Here is a 20,980-nt window from a genome sequence, read left to right on the forward strand (position 1 = left end):
GAGAAAACGGATATCACTACTGCTTGACATCTGAATGTCGAAGCGGAAATCATGTCTGAAACCTCTTGTTTCGAAGGAGCTTTCACCACAAGGCCACGGAAAGCTTTCCCTTAAATATGTTTGGTAAAATCAACGTTTTTGTTCAATTAACTCTGTTCCATGAGTAGTCTGAATTGGGACTATATAAAACACATTAAAAAAATTTAGGGAGCGTTCATTAATCACGTGAGCGAGTCTTTAAGGATTTTTGCCCCCCACCCCATCCTCTTGGTGATACATTGTGATATTCAAAATGACATTTTCTTCCCCACCAAACATCACGTTAGTGAAAAAACTGTAGTATTTTTAAATAAAGTATTCCTTTTTTTAAAATGTCTGATTTAAAAAAAATCAGTTAAAAAATAAATAAACGTGATATCTTAGTATACGCTTCTGTCCCCCACGTGATATTTCGTAATTTTTTGTCAACCCCTCTAAATACTTCACGTGATTAATGGACGCCCCCCTTTATGTATGATGTAAATAATTCTACATTGTATACATTTTAATTATTGTCTTAACTATTGTAAAAGACAATAAATATATTATATTCTAATCATTCCTAATCTATGATTCAAATATTGCTTAAGCTGTTAACTAACTACCTAAAGATTACTACTCATCAAAATAAAAATATAACATTTTCGAAATTCAAATAAAATTATTGTAAATAAATAAAAGTATGTAATTATAGTATTCGAGTTTTTCTATTTGTTCCAAACATGTATTATTATATTGCCTAGGAATGGCCTAGGCCTAGGGTCTGTAGGGTATGCCTGGTGTTTCAAGCCTCGACAATATGAGTAGAACATTGAAATATTGAATTTGAATATTGATATTTTTGGTTATAAAATTACTAAAATCATAAGATATTTGAATATAACTGTTATTTTATAATGCATTTTTTAAATTCAAAAATCAAAACGTCGATGGTTACCACTTTCGGAATTCGTAGAATTACGAAATAATTTCAATATTACATTTTGAAAAAAATAATAAATATATAACTGGCAATCAAATCTTAGTCAAAACAAAACCCGTACAGCATTTTTATTTTCTCAACGCTTACTTCCATTTATGGAATGGTTTCAAACCCCTGTTTTCTATTATCTGAAGTTAGTTCCGTATTTAGACATATAGATGTCATATCAAAACTGGTATAAACAAAATATTTATCGTGAAATAAATATGTAGTGCGAATTTCTTATAACCTCTTGTTTTATAATTTTATTTTAAGTATTAGTTTGATTAGTATTTGTGATACAAAAATTATTTAATATGTGAATATTTAATATTTATTTAAATTTTTGATTTTTATATAATATTTTAAATACATTCTTGTTGTATGTTATGTCTCAAGTAAGTATTAAATTCCTACTTAAAAATTCTTACAGCATTTTTAGATATTAATTATTGAATTCAATTTAACAGTCAACACCAATAAACAAAATTAAAGGTCGTCCTTCTATTAGGTCAACACCGGATCAGAATATGAGTCTTAATAATTCTACTGACAAATCACATCAAGCTAATAATGAGTAAGTGTATAATAATTATGTTTTAATTAAGTTTTAAATAAGTTCATTATAGGAATATTTCAATTGTAATTTAAAATCAACTATACAATCTTGATATTTATAACTCCAAACATTTTCAATGACTATTTAATGTTTTAGAGTTAATCATACAAGAAAAAGTTCATTATCTCGTAGTGGTTTGGAGTTGAGTCAAAATCGAAATAATTCAAAAAATGAAAGTGACATTAGTGATGATTTGTCTCCAAGAAGTGGAAGGTATATATAAAAATTGAATTTAATTTTTACAAGGCTTTCTCTAAATGTTAAAGCAATTTGAAATTTTTCGAAAATTTCTAGTGATGAAGATAGCAGCCCTGAGAATGTGCGATATGGATCAAGTGATGAGGATAAAAGACATTCTGAATCTCAAAATAGAAGAAATAAGGAAAAAAATAAATACAAAAATAGGAATATAGATAAGGAATGTGCTAATATAAACATAATTAACATACACAAACAAACAAAAAATCCACCAAATTTTGAATATTACATCATTGCGATCATTATTGGGGTTATAGCTGTTCCTGTATTTTATAATTGTTTAAATAAATCAAAAATAAATGGTTATAAAGAAGATATAGAAAGATTAAAAATCAATTTTCCTTCTCAGAATGCACAATTTTGGTCAGTTGTATATTCTGGACTTCATAATGTGATAGATCGTAATTCCAAATTTAAAGCCACAGTTTTCTTATTTTTACACCCGAAGGATATAAACAATGCATCTATAAATTTAAGCCGAGAAATTGCTAAAATAGCAGCAAGAAGTTTAGGTATGATTTATTGAAGAAATACTTCAGTAAAATATTTTCAATTCATAACTTTATGCATGTTACATTTTTCATTAGAAGTTTTTACAAATTTTTGGGATCTATTGAAAAAATGAAAGATAATACATCTAAAAGTTGAAATTATCCATTTCCATTGATAATTAAGTTGTTTAATAATTTCTAATGTTAATTAATTAAATAATTTTATTTTATTTTGTAATAGGTGATTTATTCTCTTCTTACACATATATTTTGAGAAATCACACAAAATATATGTAACTAAAATGTATCTTTTCTATAATAGTTACCAATTCTTTGAAGGTACAAGTGGACCAATATTTGTAACTGAACAAGACATTAATAATTTACCTAACGAAAGGGGTTATTTTATTGAACAATATCGCTCAGATCTTGAAAAACAAAAAGTTCTAGTTCTTCCGGATTTACATAAGGTAAGTAGTCTCTATTATTTTTACCTACTAATGTATTTAATTATTTATTTGAGACAACATGTATTTTAGATTCCTCCACATATTGCGGAATCTTTACATTTTGTTTGTGATGTAGAAAATCCTCTAGTACAGAAGTCTATAATTATCTTAACAATGGAAATTACGAACATCAATCTCAAAGGTATGATTTTTTTTTTTTCGTATATATTGGACATCAGATTTTGATCTTGTACTAGTATATATTTAGATTTGTGCATGATTTATTTGAAGGCAATTTTTTTTGCAAATGACAATGTCTGTTGATAAATAACATTTTCAACATCAATATATATTAATTAATAATATTTATATATTGTTTCTAAATAGTGCCTCCTCTAAGACAAATAGAAAATATTCTGCAAGGATTATGGAGTCCACCACTAAGCGACAATAAAATTGAACCGATTATAACAAGATTAACCACAAGTGTCTCTATGATCACCCCAGAAATTGTTTATTATGGCAAAAGCAACTGAATCAGATATATTTTTATAAGTATTAATAAAAGATTAAGAAAGAATTCAATTTTACACTAATTTATTTGTTTTATCTACATTCATATGAAATATCTCATTTCTACATCAATTTTTTTCATAAATCCATTATTAAAGTCCTGAGCTGTTATTGTTTTCTTGTTTAACAATCTTACAGAGTCAAAAGTTACATAACTAGAGTCTTTGCACATAACATATAACATTTTGTCAGATTTATTGTAAGTAACATAGCCTGGAGATGGAACAATGCTGGATTTGTCATTACCAGATTTTTGAATATTTTTAATTACAAAATCTGTATGATTGCAAATGTTGCAACCAAATAATTTTATGCTTACTCCTTGCCAGTTAGTTGTTAGAGCATATAAGTTATACACAGCTCTATGCAAGTTATAAATCTGTTCAGCAGTTTGATTATTCCAATTAATGTTGGCTAGTGATGGATTCACTTTTGGAGCTGGAATAATATTTGTATATTAATAGATGATGAAAAAAAAGAAATGATGTTATGTTATAATAATATTACCATATGTAACATCATCATTTGACTGTGATTTTGCATTTGATAAATTTCTAGGTAAGTCCTTTAAACATTGAATTAATAAATGAGCTCCTTCGTTGGCCAGAGTATTTTTCAAATCTGGCATTAGAATGTTTGCCTCTATTGGAACTGACTTTTGTAGAATTACCTTGCGAGAACAATATCATTTAAATGTTACCAATATAATTGATTTTATGTTCATTGAGGCATGCTTAATAATGCTGTAATTCTGATATGAAAGCTTTCTATATAAATATATAAATGAAATCTGAGATTTTTGATTACATGATCCTTCATAGTTAGGAATAAAAAATATATACATTTTAATATAACAATATTGTGTTATTAATAAGGAATAGTTTAAAATACCTCGCCTATATCGAAATGATTAGGTTTTATCTGCATAATAGTAACACCCGTCTCTTTATCTCCATTTAAAATAGCATGAATAATTGGTGCCGCTCCTCTCCATCTTGGTAATAAACTTGCATGAACATTTAGCATTCCACTAAAAGAAGTGATTTAAATAGTTCTAAATACATATGCAATATTGACAAACCAACTTCGGTATTTTATATATGTGACATAGAAATGAACTTACTATGGAAAGTAATTAATAATATGTTTTGGTATTAAATGTCCAAATGATACAACAATTCCTAGGTCAAATTCTTCATGTGAAGGTACAGTTACAGGCCAAGAATGTATTTTCAAATTATTTTGTTTTCCAAATTCTATAACTTTATTTCCTTTATTATGTTTGCTACTTGATGTTACTATTTCTAAACGTTTTAAACAACCATTATCTCTGAAATTTATAAAATAATTTACTTATACATAAAGTATTGGTGAAGAATAATAAGATATTTTCATTTTTATCTTACAATTCTTTAAAAAGTAACCTCAAACTTGTTACTGAAAATTCATCGGTGCCAAAAAACAGTACTCTATATTTATTAAAAATTTGTGAGGAAAAAAATGTTTTTTGGCTAAATTCAACATTATTCCAATATAAAAAATTACATCTTTTCACAAATTGCATTATATTTTCTTCGGTCAAGCATTATATTTTATTTATTTTCTAACCAAGATTATTATGTGATCAGATGATATTTAGCTATTGAATAACTTGCAGATTATATATAGATTATATATTTTAAGATAAGAGATAAAAATTGGTAGAATGAAAAATTATTCATGACTTTGTGTTTAAGCTAAATGTCATTCCATTTTCACGTCTTTGCTTATGTTGATAATCTATTAATATGTACATTAATTCATTAACATTCGAAACTCCCGCAAAGTTATGATAAATTTTATAATGTTGGCACAACTTAAAAATTATTTTTATGAATGCTTCCAAAACGTTTCGTTCTAAAGCATAGATTAAATATATAAAAACATTTATTTTACGCATATTACCATGTTTATTCTAAGAATATGTGCATTTTGGTGAAAGATGAAGAATTTACAATTTAAATTAAATAATTTTTCTTTATGAATATTTCAATTGATAATTAATTATATTAAAATCCAATCACAAGTAAAAAACTTTAAGTTTTTACTATACTCTAAAAAGTATATAAAATTGATTGCTTTTTTATGAATGTTAACGTATTTAAAAAGCTGTTATTAAAAGAATATTAAATTATAAGTATGTATTTCTAAATTTTATTAATAATTGATTCTCAATGTTGACCTAGTCATAGATAAAAGAAGAGTATATGTCGCAGACCTCACCGATTGATAGTCTTTGATATGGCTGTAAAATGGCAGACCGAGCACAGAAGTGCCAACAAAATTCTTTTACAGCTCTTTTGGTCAAAGATAGACATCCGGTATGTACCGAAACTTAGAAATAAAAATATAATTTAGTTAAATTAATTGAAGATCGTAGTTCTAAAGTAAATAATTATTAGGTTCGATAGATAAATTATTACTAATATAATATATCAAAATGCTTTTTATGTGATTCCAAATTTGTCAGATGTTTGAAGATTTTTGTGACATCTTATGATAGTGCTTGCAAACAGTGGTGTACAAAAGGATTGTTATTAATCAAACTGCATTAACTTTTAGGTATGGCCGACACAACTACGAAAAAGGCTGCAAAGCCCCTAGAAAAAAAAACTAAAGCACCCAAAGGTGAGCCTGTTGCATTGAAAAGGCGACCTTTTAAACGTCATGGAAGACTTTATGCTAAAGCTATTTTCACTGGATACAAACGAGGTCTCAGGAATCAGCATGAAAACACAGCTCTCTTGAAGGTAATATTAATATTGCTCTCAATTTTGGTTTTGTAGACGACATAACCTAATTTTATATCATTGCTTCATGGCTGACAAAACATGTGTCTGTACAATTCAATATGTACGCCTTTTACAAATCTGCTAACAAAATACTGAATGTATACTTTAACGAATGAAACTTAGAATAGTCTATACGTTTTAAGTAAATATAATTCATTTAACTTCTTACCCAACACTAAGATGCCGATAACTTCATGCAATTTGGACTTGTAATGTATTCTTTGAATAATCTAATCTGTTTCTATCCCTTTGAAGATCATGACATATCGCATTAACATTTTAGTGATTTACTATGATGTCTAGACATTTGAAACCTGAATATATTGTTGAAAAGCTTTACTGAGTGCACTACTCATTCTACCATAACAAAATTAATAAAAATTACAATTATCTAATATTTCTTCTATTTTTCAGGTTGAAGGTTGTGGTACCAAAGCCGATAGCTGGTTCTATGTTGGTAAACGATGTGTATTTGTGTACAAAGCTAAGAACAAGACCTGCGTACCTGGCAAACCAAAGAAGGTTAAATCAAAAGTACGCGCTATTTGGGGCAAAGTAACACGGCCACATGGATGCTCTGGTTGTGTTCGTGCCAAGTTCCACAGAAACCTTCCAGCAAAAGCAATGGGTCATCGTGTTCGTATAGTAAGTGATTACACTTTAAATTCTTATCTAACTATTAGTGCAATTACTGCAAAGTTTATTAATAAGTTAATATTTACTTTGTGTTTATACTATCGTAATATGTTTCTTGTCTTTTTAATGGTTTAGAAAGATCACAATTGCTTATCTGAAATTTCTTTTTCAAAAAGGTCTTGAGAAAAAGTTATGCGTCCCATTGATTTCTTAATTTCCTAATTTAATGTAATTTTTTAATTTTAATATTTATTTGTTACTAAATATTAATTTTTTAGTTCTGCCTTTATGAAACTGAATTAACTAAAACATTTGTTTTTTAGTTGCTTCTATATATATTTTAATCCTCTTACATTTTTGGTAACATGTTAATAATTTGGTTCAAATAACACATTTGAAACTTCAATGACTCTTTGTATTCAAAGAATTACTCTATTATATAATTTCCTATAATACTATTATGTATTAAATTAGTACCTAACCAATTTTTTTTCTGAAGCACATCACCGAAAGGATCATGCAAATGATGTCTTGACATTTGAAACCTGAATATTTGGTGTGGAAAACATTCACTGAGCATACATTTTTGTTCTATGCTATTCAATAATTTTGATGACCAAATCTAAGGACAATTTTTGTATTTTTCAGATGCTGTTCCCATCCAGAATATAAGGCATAGGATTCATCTTTTGTTATAAATTATAAAATAAACCCTATAAAAAAAATTACATAAGCGTTTCATTTAATTCAAAGTTTTATTTTATCAGTAAGCTATTTATTTGGTGATTTTTGCAGTTGCACAATTGAAATATTCTTAGTACAATTTTTTTATAAATTAAATTTTATATTGCATTATGTTTCGTGTTCATAATCAGTCTGATTTAGAATTCAAACTGCAATAAATGGAACTCTCCAAGCCCAACTCAATTATTGCAATTATCTTTCTTAATTCTACTTTCAAATAAATGTTTACTTCCCACAAATTCTACTTTGGCTTTTTTTGCTAAAGTATTACCTGTTATGGTAGATATTTTTTTTACATTTTTGTTGTACTGGGTTGGAATAAATAGTCTTTAGTTCTTTAGGAATTTTAGCAGGGAGGCAAACCTGCACATGTTACCATTACTGTCAGTCTCTTCAGAAATTTTATGATAAATTAAAGCAATTTTTATAAATTTGTCATATTTTCACTGTTCACATTATTTTTTATTCTTTGTTCAAATATTTTGTTTTAAAATAATTTATTTAACCATGGCAGCAGTGTAATAGCATATTGAAAATTTTGTTGGTCTTAAATACATAGAAAGTCTAATAAATTCAAACATTTAAAATAAATATAGTGTGATTGAGAGTAAATTAGAATTAAAAATAAAAGTTCAATTTTTTGTATTATATAAAACATTGGTTAAAATCGTTAATTTGTTTTAAACTAGTAGTCAAAAAAAACCCAATTTCTAAATTATTAATGAAATTGTTACATGTAAATCTATTACAGTGAGTGCAAAGCTAAAACATTTCATGACTATTTTGAGTGCTAATATAATGTATGTAAATCCACTTTTAGGGAGTGTAAATTTAAACGAGTGTTGATCCAGTGATTTATAATCTACTACAATAAGCGTAAATCTACTACAATGGGAGTAAATCTACTGCAATGAGTGTAAATCTACAACAATGAGTGAAAATCTATGACAAAGTAAGTAAATCTATCGTATCGTATCTAATTATTTTATGTTGTGAATACTTAATGTAGCTACTGCAGTATCGCCCATGTCAAATATATGGGACCCATTCGTATACATTTATAATTTCATGTGAACACACATATGCATGCACACACATGGTCAGATACTATATTATTATCTTTTCTCACTCTATTGAATTTCGTTTATTTAATTAATATTATAAACAACAAATCAAAAGTGATGATGTTTTGTTGTTTTCTTTAAATATGAAACTACATATAAGCATATGTTTATGCCAAAAATCATTTAAAACAGAAATATATAATTAAGTATTATAATTATATATTCGTCCTTTTTTCAAACGTCCATTTTTCATCTTTTTATTATTAACACTAAATGTGTTTCCTTTTTCAATGGCTTATGAAAAGTCTTGTTCAACTTGATCCTTGTGTACAGAACTCTTTGAAATATACCAGTTTGTGGCAGAGATGGTTATTATACTATTATTATCGCCGCTAAGTCAATAAGGAATGAATATTTAATGAATCTTAACCGCCTTAGGAATCTTGTTGATGCACTTTGCTTTGATCTATTGATAGTACCTGATTTCCTGCAATTATAAATCGGCTTCATTCAAATCATATAGTATTATTAATAGGTAAAATTGTTTAGAAAATGGGTCTATTATAGTTTATTATAGGTGCATATCAAAGCACCCCTGACTCTGGTGGATATTAAGCTTAAACTTTTAACTTCCCGAAAGACAAGTTTATGTTTTTGCCAGAAAATCTGGCTTGTTAATTTTATGGCTTTTCGACGTTTCAATTGAAATTTCAATGATTTAACAACTCATTCTGAATAGTTTCAAACCAAAATTAGAAAAAAGTTTGTATGTATATGTGAGTCAAAAAAAATTAAATGTAGAGCTCACGTTTTTTCATAATTAGCATAAAAGTGTAAAATTTTTCATCCACGCTGTAACTGAAAATCCGAAACCGATTTTGAAAATTTAAATACTGTTCGAAAGATATCAGTTGGAAATCGTACTTATTGGTATTTGGCCCGGTCGTTCCTTTGTAATTAATAGTTGAAAAGTTTTTTTAGAAGATTTTTATCAATTTTATTATCATTTTATCTCAGATGTTAGTTAAGATAATAACATAATTAGAAAAAAAGTGCAAATATTGTCATGTCGCTAAAAATCCTAAACCGATTTTGAAAATTTAAATAAATACTTGTTCGAAAGATATCAGTTGGAAATTGTACTTATTGGTGTTTGGCCCGGTTATTTCTTTGTAATTAATAGTTGAAATTTTTTGTTTCGAAGATTTTTATTAATTTTATTATTATTTTATCTGAGATATTAGCTAAAGTGATCGGCTTCCAAAAAGTAGTGTGATTATTATAATTGGCTCTGCCAATTTTGCATACTTCCATCATCACAATTCTAAAAGTTGTTAAATAAAATTTTGTCCATTATTTACACATATTTAACGGAAAATTTTTGCTACTTACAATGGCTTAAGATAAAATGCCACTTTTTTATTATTTCTTTTATTTACAACTGTCCAGTTAAGGACATTTAATAAATTTGAGGAATTTACAATAGTCGGCAGTAAAGGGACATTGTATACTAAAGGGGCATATGTTGGAAAAACAACTCAGTAGTTGTTTTCCCATTCGATATAATATTAACAATATTTTATTGACAATTAAATAATTTTAACTATTTACTTATATAAAATATTTTAATATAAAATTTCACTTAAACCTAGTTACTTAACTTTTTTTATGAATATCAGTATCTTTATTAGTTGAGTTACAGTTAGAAGATATAGATAAATTTAAAAAAAAACATTGGAACTAGTAGTGTGGAAATTTTTATATAAAGTATGTGAGTTTGTTAAAATAAACAAATATCTTGTTATTATTATTTTACATTACGGATTTCGTTTTATTGCATAGTAATTTTTACACCTATTAAAAAAAAACTTAAAAAATGCAAAATGTTCTAACCTTAGTTAGAAATTTTGAAAATTGACTTATTATGTTAATGCAACATGAATTACTTTTTCAATCTTGCTCTAGTAGTATTTTGGCTAAGTTTTCTGGCGAGTTTGCATGATCCTCGAGCCGGCTTTTGTAATTTTCTAATGTGTTGTTTTACATTATGGAATTATTTATCCATAATAAGTATACATATACTATATAATAATGTATAATATTTTAGTTCGAAACCTACTAAATTGTTCAGATATCTTATATTTAGTGCTATCGACATTCCCAATCCCATCTTCCATAAGACAATCACTTTCCGATCAATATCGTTTAACGGTACACGGTGAAATCTGAAACAGTGCAAACATTTCTGAAAGTGATATGAGAATCGCGATAAATATAAAGAGAGGAAAAGAAAATAAAGATATAAAGAAAAATCGAAATCGCAATCAGAGATGTTCTATCAACTCGTCCGGACTTTGTTAAAGCCTCAAGAGGGCATTTTTCTAAATCCATTCGACCGTTCGCAAAGCACACTTGACATCAAAAGAAAAGAATCATCAGGCTGATGGATAAAATTTTGCTACTTGGGTCAGGGATACACAACCTAATTATAATTGACTTATAGAAGAAAGCAAAATCTGCTTCGCAAATTCTATGTTTTCTCGATGTTTCAAGTCATTCTGAATCATCAGGCTGATAGATTAAATTTTGTTATTTGTGTCAGGGATACCCAACTTATTTATATTTGACTTCCAGAAGAAAAAGTTTCGGCAAAATCTGCCTCGCTAATTTTATGTTTTCCCGATGTTTCAAGTCATTCTGCATCATCAGGTTGATGGATAAAATTTTGCTACATCAGGGATACGCAACCTGTTTATAATTAACTTCTAAAAGGAAAAGTTTATATTTTCGGCACAATCTGCCCAAATTCCGCTTTCTCGATGTTTCAAGTTATTCTGAATCATCAGGCTGATGGATAAAATTTTGCTACTTGAATCAGGAATACACAATTTATTTCTAATTAACTTCCAGAAAAAAGCAAAATCTGCTTCGCAAATTCTCTAATTTCTCGATGTTTCAAGTCATTCTGCATCATCAGGCTGATGGATGAAATTTTGCTACTTGGGTTAGGGATACACAACCTATTTATAATTGGCTTCCAGAAGATAAAGTTTACATTTTTCGGCAAAATCTGTCTTGCTAATTTTTTGCTTTCTCGATGTTTCAAGTTATTCTGAATCATCAGGCTGATAGATAAAATTTTGCTACTTGTATCAGGGATACGCAACTTATTTATAATTGACTTCCAGAAGAAAAAGTTTATATTTTCGGCAAAATCTGCCTGGATAATTTTATGTTTTCTCGATGTTTCAAGTCATTATGCATCATCAGGTTGATGGATAAAATTTATGCTACTTGTATCAGGGATACGCAAACTATTTATAATTAACTTTCAAAAGGAAAAGTTTATATTTTCGGCAATATCTGCCCGAATTACGCTTTCTCGATGTTTCAAGTTATTCTGAATCATCAGGCTGATAGTTAAAAATTTGCTATTTGGGCCAGGGACACACAACCTATTTATATTTGACTTCCAGAAGAAAAAGTTTATATTTTCGTCAAAATCTGCCTTGCTGATTTTATGCTTTCTCGATGTTTCAAGTCATTCTGCATCATCAAGCTGATGGATAAAATTTTGCTACTTGGATCAGGGATACTATTTATAATTAACTTCCAGAAAAAAAACAGTTTATATTTTCAAGTCATTCTGAATTGCTTGAGACTATAATTGAAAGATGGATATATGTGCATATTTTTAATTTACATAGACGTTTTCTCAAAAACTGAACTGACTTTAAAATTTCTAAAGGCATGTGATGTAACTCACGTTGATCAACCAAGATGTTTTTTATAATTAGCAAGAAAAAGTTTTTATCCACGTATTTGCAACTAAATTGATTATAAAAATTTAAAAACCTTTCGAAAGATATAATTAAAAAAAATGCTTACCAGTTTTTGGTAAAGATCGGCTTAGCCCTGTCTCCATAATTAAGTGTTTATGTGTTTCTAATGTACTTAACATTATTTAGGCAACTTTTAGAGGTTTTAATTATATAAGTAATTTCATAAGGTAACTCGTGTATAGAACCTTAAAAATTTACCTATATAAAAATCTTAAAATGTTACCTATTTAGAATTAAAAGTTAGTTAGTTTTTTACTTCTGATATGGGATTTCAAATTGTACATCTACTGCGACTGCTTTTAAGTACTTGATAAAGATATCGTAGAAAATTGGAAAGTTGGAAATTATAAGTACAAATTTATTAGTATGTATTTAATTCAGGTTTTCTGCATACATGGTTTTAGTGCATTAGATTAAATAAACATAACGTATAAGCCAAGAAACGTGATTATAAATAAAATACCTTGACGACGATATTGGATAGAAATTTTAGCATCAACAGTATTTAATAACTCATAAATTACAATATTCTATGCTATGAAAATCGTTGAATAAAATTAATTAAGAGTTTACTAAATTTATGGCTACCTAAATTATGAAGACTTCTAGTAAAATTTCAAAAAATCGTGTTGAAAAGTGTAACGGTTTTTCCTTAGTTCATAATGTAACTCATGTAAAGAACCTTCATAATGTAACTCATTTCCTTAGCCTAGTTGTTGATACTATGGACTTCGAATCAGAGGCTCCCGGTTTAATACACGTCTGGACAACTTGATGCCAATCAGCAGCAATATGGTTCCAAGTGAAAATAATTCTTCATGAAAGTACTGCATCAATGTATATTCACAAGAACAGCAAATGCCAAAATTATAATGATAAATTCATCATATACAGAAAGGACAGACAATTGTTTGGTTTACGGTCTATAAAAAACTACGTGGTTTAAGAAGTCAGGGCAGCACCTCATAGAACTCGTTAAGTTCTACATTTAAAAATTATTAATCAATATTTAGTTTGAAACTAATAAATTCATGTACTTTGTTTTAAAATCTCAAATCGTACAAAAAAATTCAAATTGGTGAAGTATTTCAGTCGCTTTTCAATTTCTTTAGCTTAGCGCATGTAATAAGTTGTATAATAATTTAGTATTACCATCCTTGAAAAAGATAATCTTAAATGACCTTTTACTTGACTGTCCTTACAAAACCCTTGTAATAAGATATCATCACACGAGACGGTGTCTCTTCAAACGATGTTTTGGTCCAGGAATAACCGAAACGGTGTTCTTCATAGGCGTTCGGTTGCCAAAATGAAAATAGCTTTTCCAGAGCGAATGGGGACAAAATATGTATAGTTGAATTTAGTTTGGTTTAATTTGAGTAGAAATGGGAACAGGTTGATATTAATCGAATGTGATATTAAACCAAATGTCAAAGGTGTCACAAACTAGGTGTAAGTAGCGCTTGTCTCAAGACAGTTGCAATATGAGTAAATAATGTACTTGATCAATAAGGCTTCAGATTTAGGTATTTAGATCTTTTTTGCACAGCTTATTTCAAAAATAGGTTCGCATTTACTAAAAAATAATCAATTGAATTTTTATATCGGTTCAGGATTTTTAGCAAAACTTTGTTAATTATAAAGAAAGAGTTCTGTGAATTGTCGCCCTAATCTAACTAGTGCGAGTTTTTATCGAGTTTCATTAAATGGCTCTAAAATTTTTAAAATCAGTGCATGTTTTTTTTGAGTATATGTCGTAGAAAGAACAAATTTGGCCCACGTGTACACATATTCATACAGATTGATTTAAAATACCGACGTCCAGGGCCGGTCCTGGGGTCCTCAGCGCTCGCATGCTTTTTTTTGCGCTCCCCCCAATAATTTTAACTTTTTTAACAATTTATCATTGAAATTATATAAACACTTACATTTTTTTAAATACTTTTTGATAATTCTGCATTTAATGCATGCCTGATATTGATATTGGAGTTTTGAAACACTTTGCTTACTTATTTTGGGGATTTTATGCCATTTATTCTATTGAGTAAATCAAACGAAGAAAGCAAACAAATTCTAGCATCATATTGTATTTTTTGAATATTTTTTTTATTATATAATATATCCAAAATTGCGTCGTAAACTTTTCCTAAAATTGATATTGTAAGAGCCGAATTGTATGTATGTATTCATCTTTACACATTGTGTATCAGATTGAATAATAATAATGAAGTTTAATTTTTAACGTATTTTAAAAGTAAAGTCCAAAGATTAGTAGAAGATACAAAGAAATTAAATATTGCTTGAATGATATAGAAAAACTATATTAAAAATTTCATTTTCGATTCTTGTTTTGACGCCCCCCAAGGCGTGCGCCCACATTTTTTGCATGCATCGCATTCAAGATAATTTTTTTGACGCATTGACGTCGAAACGTGCTGGTTGGTAGCAAAAAGTGCTAAAAAATGCAGTTTTTAAGAAACGGGGCATCCGATTCGATTGATTCAAAAAACATTTTGCCTTGACAGTGTGAAGAAACGATTAATTTTTGGAAAAAGCACATTTTTTTATTTTCAAAAATGCCTCTTATTTTTATCAGAAATTGCATAAACATTACATGAACTGATTTTAAAGTTCATACTTTCATCGCCTTTCCCAAGTTTTTGTTTTTTTTTATAATTAATGTCCGTGTGTCTTGAACTTCATATATCAGAGCACTAATCTAATAAAAAATTGTCTGCCTTTCAGAATTTCACAATCCCATCGCAGCATCATGTACATGGTTAAGATAAATTCATCAGACGATAAAGGTCCCTTTTCATGTACTTTCCACTCAAGTGCACACTACACATACCGAATCTATTGAATGAAATCAGAATAACAGAAAGCGTATGATAAAAACGTATATGCAAAATATCGCTCCGGATTTTCACGGATAATTTGAGAGCAATTGTAAGGATGGCTAGACAGCCTCATAGTCAGTCCGATGCGATGGAAAAAAAACTTTCAATAGTCTGTGCTAAATCTGACTTGAAAGGAATAAAGTGCTGATAATCAATTTTACCCAGATCCGTATGAATAGTATGGACGCAATTTGTCAGGCTGTCACCCACAATCGCACAAAGAAATATCGTTCGAATATTTCATATGCTTTGATTCTGACTTTATTTGATTTTTCACATGTCGAAATAATTTTGGGAAAAATTGATGAGATTTGATTTATGTCAAACACATCAATGGGTACTAGCGTTAATTTTATTTCAGGAAAATATTTATGTAAATGAAATTGTAATCGAAGTAAAAACAGTATTCATATACCACAAACATAATATATTCAAAACATGGTTAAAAACAATTTGTTAAACTGAATAAATTCGTAGAGCTGGAAGTCCATCTAAAAATCTAAGTTGCTATTACTAGATCCATTAATTGCATAAAAGTGTTAATTAATTGATACATTAGAGTTGAATCTAGTAAATATTTAAAATCATTATATAGGACTGGACTGGAGTAATTATATAATTTAATAACACTTTAAAGAATAGTATATGAAAATCATACATTAAAATATTATAGTATTGTTTAAATATTATTTTTATTCCTAAATTTTTAATTTACTTTAATAACAATTGTTTACGAATGCTTTATATTTAATAATAATAGGTAGTGCTGCCCTATGGCAGATTCGTGAGCTGAGTTAAACTCCAACTCGATTCAAGGAAAAATAGTGTGATAGGTTTCCCATTGCCATTTCACACCACGGTGTCCAAAAATGGGTATTTTCAATTGGAAACATATTTTTTAATCTATATTTTCATCAATCATTAAAGTGTATTTATTTCCGAAAGAGAAGTTAATATTTTCGTAGGAAAACCCAATTCGCTATTACAGTTTTATGTTTTCCAGTCTTTCCATTTATTTCTGAATGGTTTGACACCAAAAATGAAAAACTATCTAGGTGTGGGTATGCATACCCACTACCTTTGGCCTTGGCCAAAAACTAATCAGCACATCTACTGATCAGAATCGGAATGAACGAAATGAAATTATTTTCAATACATATTTTTACTTACGGAAGACGTTTTATTCCAATGGATATTTTCATCAATATTTTTCTCCAGTGCTCGAAATCGCCTAGCAAATAATAATGTGATGGGAATCGGAATCGCATAAGAGCACTTTGGGAAATCCGTTTTATGAATCCTTTTCTTCTCTCGGTATCCCTATCATAACAATAATACTTGATTTCGTCTTGAGGAGTATGCAATCATAATAAGCGCCCATGGCTTGAAATTCCGCATTCGCTGTTTAAATCAACGATCAGATCGGCATAGTTTCCGGTTGTTATTTTTACCCGGTCGAGAATTGTTATTGCAGTTGTGGGTGTGAAACTACCCTGCAGTATTTTTAATAATAAAGTAGTATAGTTGATATAATATTTAATCTCGAAACGGAAATTGAGAGATTCCATAATTCAACCCTTTCCGCGCGGCTGTGATTCAAACGAAATCTATCAGCAACTCGGCGCCACATTCTGACGAAAACGTACCTGTTGTAAACATGATATTATTGTTATGCAATTTATTTTATATAATATTTTTTTATAGCTTATATGAATTTAAATTTATTTTAAATCATATAAGCAGTATCCTTAAAGTTTAAAGCAATTTGCAAAAGGCCTAGCGGGATGATTCCAGTGCCGTTTTTTATATATTTATATAAATAGCTCGGCGATTTTACCGTGTTTAGAAAATAAAAATTGTATAATGAAAACGAGTAAAAAAACTTTAAAAATACTTTCAAAAAATAACTGATAGTAAATTTTGAGAACACTGCCTTGTTACTACATTCTGAAAATGATCTACATTTTTCACTTATTATGGTCGCATTTAGAGGCCGATTCTGCTGTAAAATAGATCAGTGTTATGGCAAGGCTATGTTGCGTAGCGCTTTTCATACAAAATGAAAATAAATACTGTCAAAAGCCTATGTATTTGCTGTGCGATCAGGCGTTTTACAGATAAAATGCAGATTTAGCCATATGTTATTATGCCACATCACAAAGATGCAGTTATGATAACATTGTTCTTCGACATTTCTGCGTTTTCTAAGATAGATTTTTTATCTGAAACGTCTGGCTGTACAGCAAGCACATGGCTTTAGGCAGTATTTAGTAGCATTTTGTATGAAGAGCGCTACGTAACATAGCCTTGCCATAACATTGCTACATTTTACGGCAGAATGGGCCCCAAAGTCATGATTGGAGAGGAAAACAACTGTAGGATAAGTTATAGTAATCGTTCTATAACCAAAAATAAAAACGTTTGCATACCGCAATTACATAGGTTTAATTACGAACGTTTCGATGGTTTCAGAACATTTTGGTATACCTTACAACAAAATAAAGGTGTGTATATGCGTGTGTGTAGGAATGTGTGGATACAATTTTTCATTCACGTTTTCAGGAGTTCAAATCAACCGATTTGAATTATTCAAGAAACATTGAATTACTATTGATAAGGAGATGTGCTGACTAGTTTTGGCAAAAGGTGGTACAGCTATTTCAGAGATACGATGTTAAGAGTACGGAAAATGAAAATCCAGTTTTTAAGAGAACTAAGCGTCCGATTTGAATGATTCAAAAAACATTATACTTGCTATATATCTTTACGTTTCAAAGGTTTTTGAACATTTTGGCATACCTTAGAAAAAATTGATGTATGTGTGTGTATGTATGTGTGTGTGTGCGGATACAAATTTTCGTCGACGATTTCGGGAACACCGATCAACCGTTTTTAATCATTCAAAAAACATTCGATTCGTATTTATAAGGAGACGTGCTGATTAGATTTCGGCAAAGGCAGGTCTAGCAGTTCTGAAGATACGGGGCAAAATGTGCCTAAAACGGTAACTCAGTTTTTAAGAGAACGGGGCGTCCAATTTTAATAATTCAAAAAACATTTTACTTGTATTAAGTTAAAGAACTGATTAAATTTTTGGGAAGGCAGGTCCAGCGGCTATGGACTCTCAATAAAAATAAGTTAATAGAATGTCATTTGGCGGTCAAAAATATTTATTGGACATATGTACATCAAATTATCAGATATTTTATAGAGATTTTCATAATGCGTACACATTTTGTGTAAATTTTTTGGGTTCCGTACCAAAATTTTTAATTACGGTACGGGAAGTACCAGCAATTTGCTTTAAGGCACGATGCCATGTACCCCACTAGTTTTCTCTAAAATTTGTCTTAAGGCACAGTGCCATGCACCACTAGTTGACCCTGTTGCAGGATTACCAATAAAAAAAAACATAATAATTTCGATGCTTCGGTATAATGAGCAGACATCGTTACATGGGCACCACCATCAACGCAGGTTGTGGTGGTCTCAACTCTTCCTTCGTAAAGTACATTTTGTTTTTATTACTATGGGTTCCGTATCAAGATTTATATTATTTAACCGTTAGACTGCAAAGGGGCCGTTCAAGTATTACGTAAGCACTATAGAGGGGCGGGGGGGTTATTGATTTGCTTATTTTGGGTAAGAACTTTGCTTACTTTTGCTGACAAGGGGGAGGGGGGGTAAATAATTGTAATAAATCTGCTTACGTAATACTTGAACGATCCCAAAGCCGCGCATACGCGCTTCGACATTTTGTCTCTAAAATTTGTCTTAAGGCACGGTGCCATGCACCACTAGTTGACCCTGTTGCAAGATTACCAACAAAAAAACTTGATAATTTCGATGCTTCGGTATTATGAATAGACATCGTTACATTGGAACCACCATCAACGCAGGTTGTGGTGGTCTCAACTTCTTCCTTCATAAAGTACATTTTGTTTTTATTGCTATGGGTTCCGTATCAATATCAACATTTAACCATTAGACTGCAAAACGGCGCATTGATTGCTTATTTTGGTAAGAACTTTGCTTACTTTTGCTGACAAAGGAGAGGGGGAGGGGGTAAATAATTGTAATAAATCTGCTTACGTAATACTTGAACGATCCCAAAGCGGCGCATACGCGCTTCGACATTTCGTCTCTAAAAGTTGTCTTAAGGCACGATGCCATGCACCACTAGTTGGCCCTGTTGCAGGATTACCAACAAAAAAACCTAATAATTTCGATGCTTCGGTATAATGAGTAGCCATCGTTACATGGGCACCACCATCAACTTCTTTGTTGTGTTGGTCTCAACTTCTTCCTTCGTTCTTCGGCCAGTCCGTTCGTTCGTGTCCGTCTCTCCTCGGCCTCGTTCGCTGCGTCCCGCTCGCTCCCACGTGCAGACCGACGCTCTCCCTGCCGGTACGACAGGTCGTCGCGCGCTCACTCTGGTGACTTTGAAATTAAAGTTGTTACTTCAGTCGGTTTTTATACGTCATACAGTTTGTATACGAGAATCTGTTCGAAATGAGTAAACATTTGGTGATGATAATAAATAGTAAGTTTTATTGTGATTGATAATTTTATTATTAAATGACTTGTGATCGTTACATTTTTGTGAATTAGTGTTCCTCTGTTGTGTCTGGTTATATGCGATTTGTTCCGGTGAGTACGTTCAAGTCTTTGTTTGTTATCAGCACTAACGAAAGTTTTAGTTTAATATGAAAAATGTATAAATAAGGTGGAGTCATGCTCCAATTATTTGTGTATTTATTGTGCAAATATATGTAGAAATTTGAGAATTTAGTACTTTTGTACAAAATTTAGAATATCATAATATTATTTATGATATTTTGTATCGATGTTCTTTTTGATTGAAGAAGAAAGATTGAATGCCATGAGACATTCTGTTTAAGCCGGACATTATAAGTAATCATTGCTTCAGGTTTATTAAAATGCTTGTAATTCAAATCACCAAAATAAATCACAACACGTGGTTAATAAAGTAGTAGTTTTCAAAACTTATATATATATATATATATATATATATATATATATTTACACATTCACACACATTCCTTGGTGATCAGAATATTACATTATTCGAAAATGTACTGATAAAGAAATTATATTAGTAATGGCAAAAGAGGCCATTAAGAGCCCTCTTTCATAGATAAAACAGTCCATTTATAATGCAAATTTGCAGATTTAAATAGATTCTAATTTGGTTAATCATTATGTAACTATATGTTTATGTTTACACCGTAAGCATGTGCATTTCACATTTCTAAATACATGAAATTGAGTTAAACTATTTTAAAAATGAAGGTGCATATGTGTAAATATACATATATACGTATCACCTTCACATATATGTATGTAAATATACATATATGTAAATATATATATATATATATATATATATATATATGTATATATGTATATATATCGCCTGACTGCACAGTAACCACATGGCATTTTGACAGTATTTAGTACAATTTTGTATGAGAAGCGCTACGTAACATAGGGTTGCCATAACATTTGTCTATTTTAAGACTTTACTATATATGAGTCAATCTTTTCAGAGC

General features: G+C 29.6%; 4 protein-coding genes across 7 annotated transcripts in view; 2 read left to right on the forward strand and 2 right to left on the reverse strand.

Annotated features, from left to right (window-relative positions):
- LOC113370550 (fumarylacetoacetase) overlaps nt 1-20,980 on the reverse strand; it is a 36,917-nt gene that overhangs the window by 4,182 nt on the left and 11,755 nt on the right. The gene's annotated exons all lie outside the window — the stretch shown is intronic.
- Nucleotides 1,338-3,389, forward strand: LOC113370551. 2 transcript variants are annotated; one of them, XM_026611233.1, is made up of 8 exons: nt 1,338-1,398; nt 1,471-1,577; nt 1,716-1,832; nt 1,914-2,127; nt 2,227-2,389; nt 2,708-2,838; nt 2,908-3,019; nt 3,205-3,389. In XM_026611233.1, exons 1-8 carry the CDS (start codon nt 1,390-1,392, stop codon nt 3,351-3,353), a joined length of 1,002 nt encoding a protein of 333 aa, XP_026467018.1. In that variant the 5' UTR covers nt 1,338-1,389; the 3' UTR covers nt 3,354-3,389. The 2 variants fall into 2 exon arrangements, with proteins under 2 accessions (XP_026467018.1, XP_026467019.1); XM_026611234.1 differs by having other exon boundaries at nt 1,914-2,037.
- Nucleotides 3,434-4,954, reverse strand: LOC113370122 (methionyl-tRNA formyltransferase, mitochondrial-like). Its single transcript, XM_026610793.1, has 5 exons — nt 4,797-4,954; nt 4,514-4,720; nt 4,282-4,420; nt 3,898-4,060; nt 3,434-3,828 (listed from the first exon to the last, which is right to left on the reverse strand). The coding sequence occupies exons 1-5, from the start codon at nt 4,952-4,954 to the stop codon at nt 3,434-3,436; spliced, it is 1,062 nt and encodes a 353-aa protein (XP_026466578.1).
- Nucleotides 5,685-7,559, forward strand: LOC113370554 (60S ribosomal protein L35a-like). Of its 3 annotated transcripts, none has more exons than XM_026611240.1 (4): nt 5,685-5,750; nt 5,992-6,179; nt 6,636-6,866; nt 7,506-7,559. In XM_026611240.1, the coding sequence occupies exons 2-4, from the start codon at nt 5,994-5,996 to the stop codon at nt 7,527-7,529; spliced, it is 441 nt and encodes a 146-aa protein (XP_026467025.1). In that variant the 5' UTR covers nt 5,685-5,750; nt 5,992-5,993; the 3' UTR covers nt 7,530-7,559. The 3 variants fall into 3 exon arrangements, with proteins under 3 accessions (XP_026467025.1, XP_026467024.1, XP_026467026.1); XM_026611239.1 differs by having other exon boundaries at nt 5,741-5,831; XM_026611241.1 differs by having other exon boundaries at nt 5,741-5,816.

This window comes from Ctenocephalides felis, unplaced genomic scaffold (genome assembly GCF_003426905.1).
Source record: "Ctenocephalides felis isolate EL2017-DRISC unplaced genomic scaffold, ASM342690v1 CF-g0.4_SCAFFOLD_01492, whole genome shotgun sequence".
Classification (NCBI taxonomy): domain Eukaryota; kingdom Metazoa; phylum Arthropoda; class Insecta; order Siphonaptera; family Pulicidae; genus Ctenocephalides; species Ctenocephalides felis.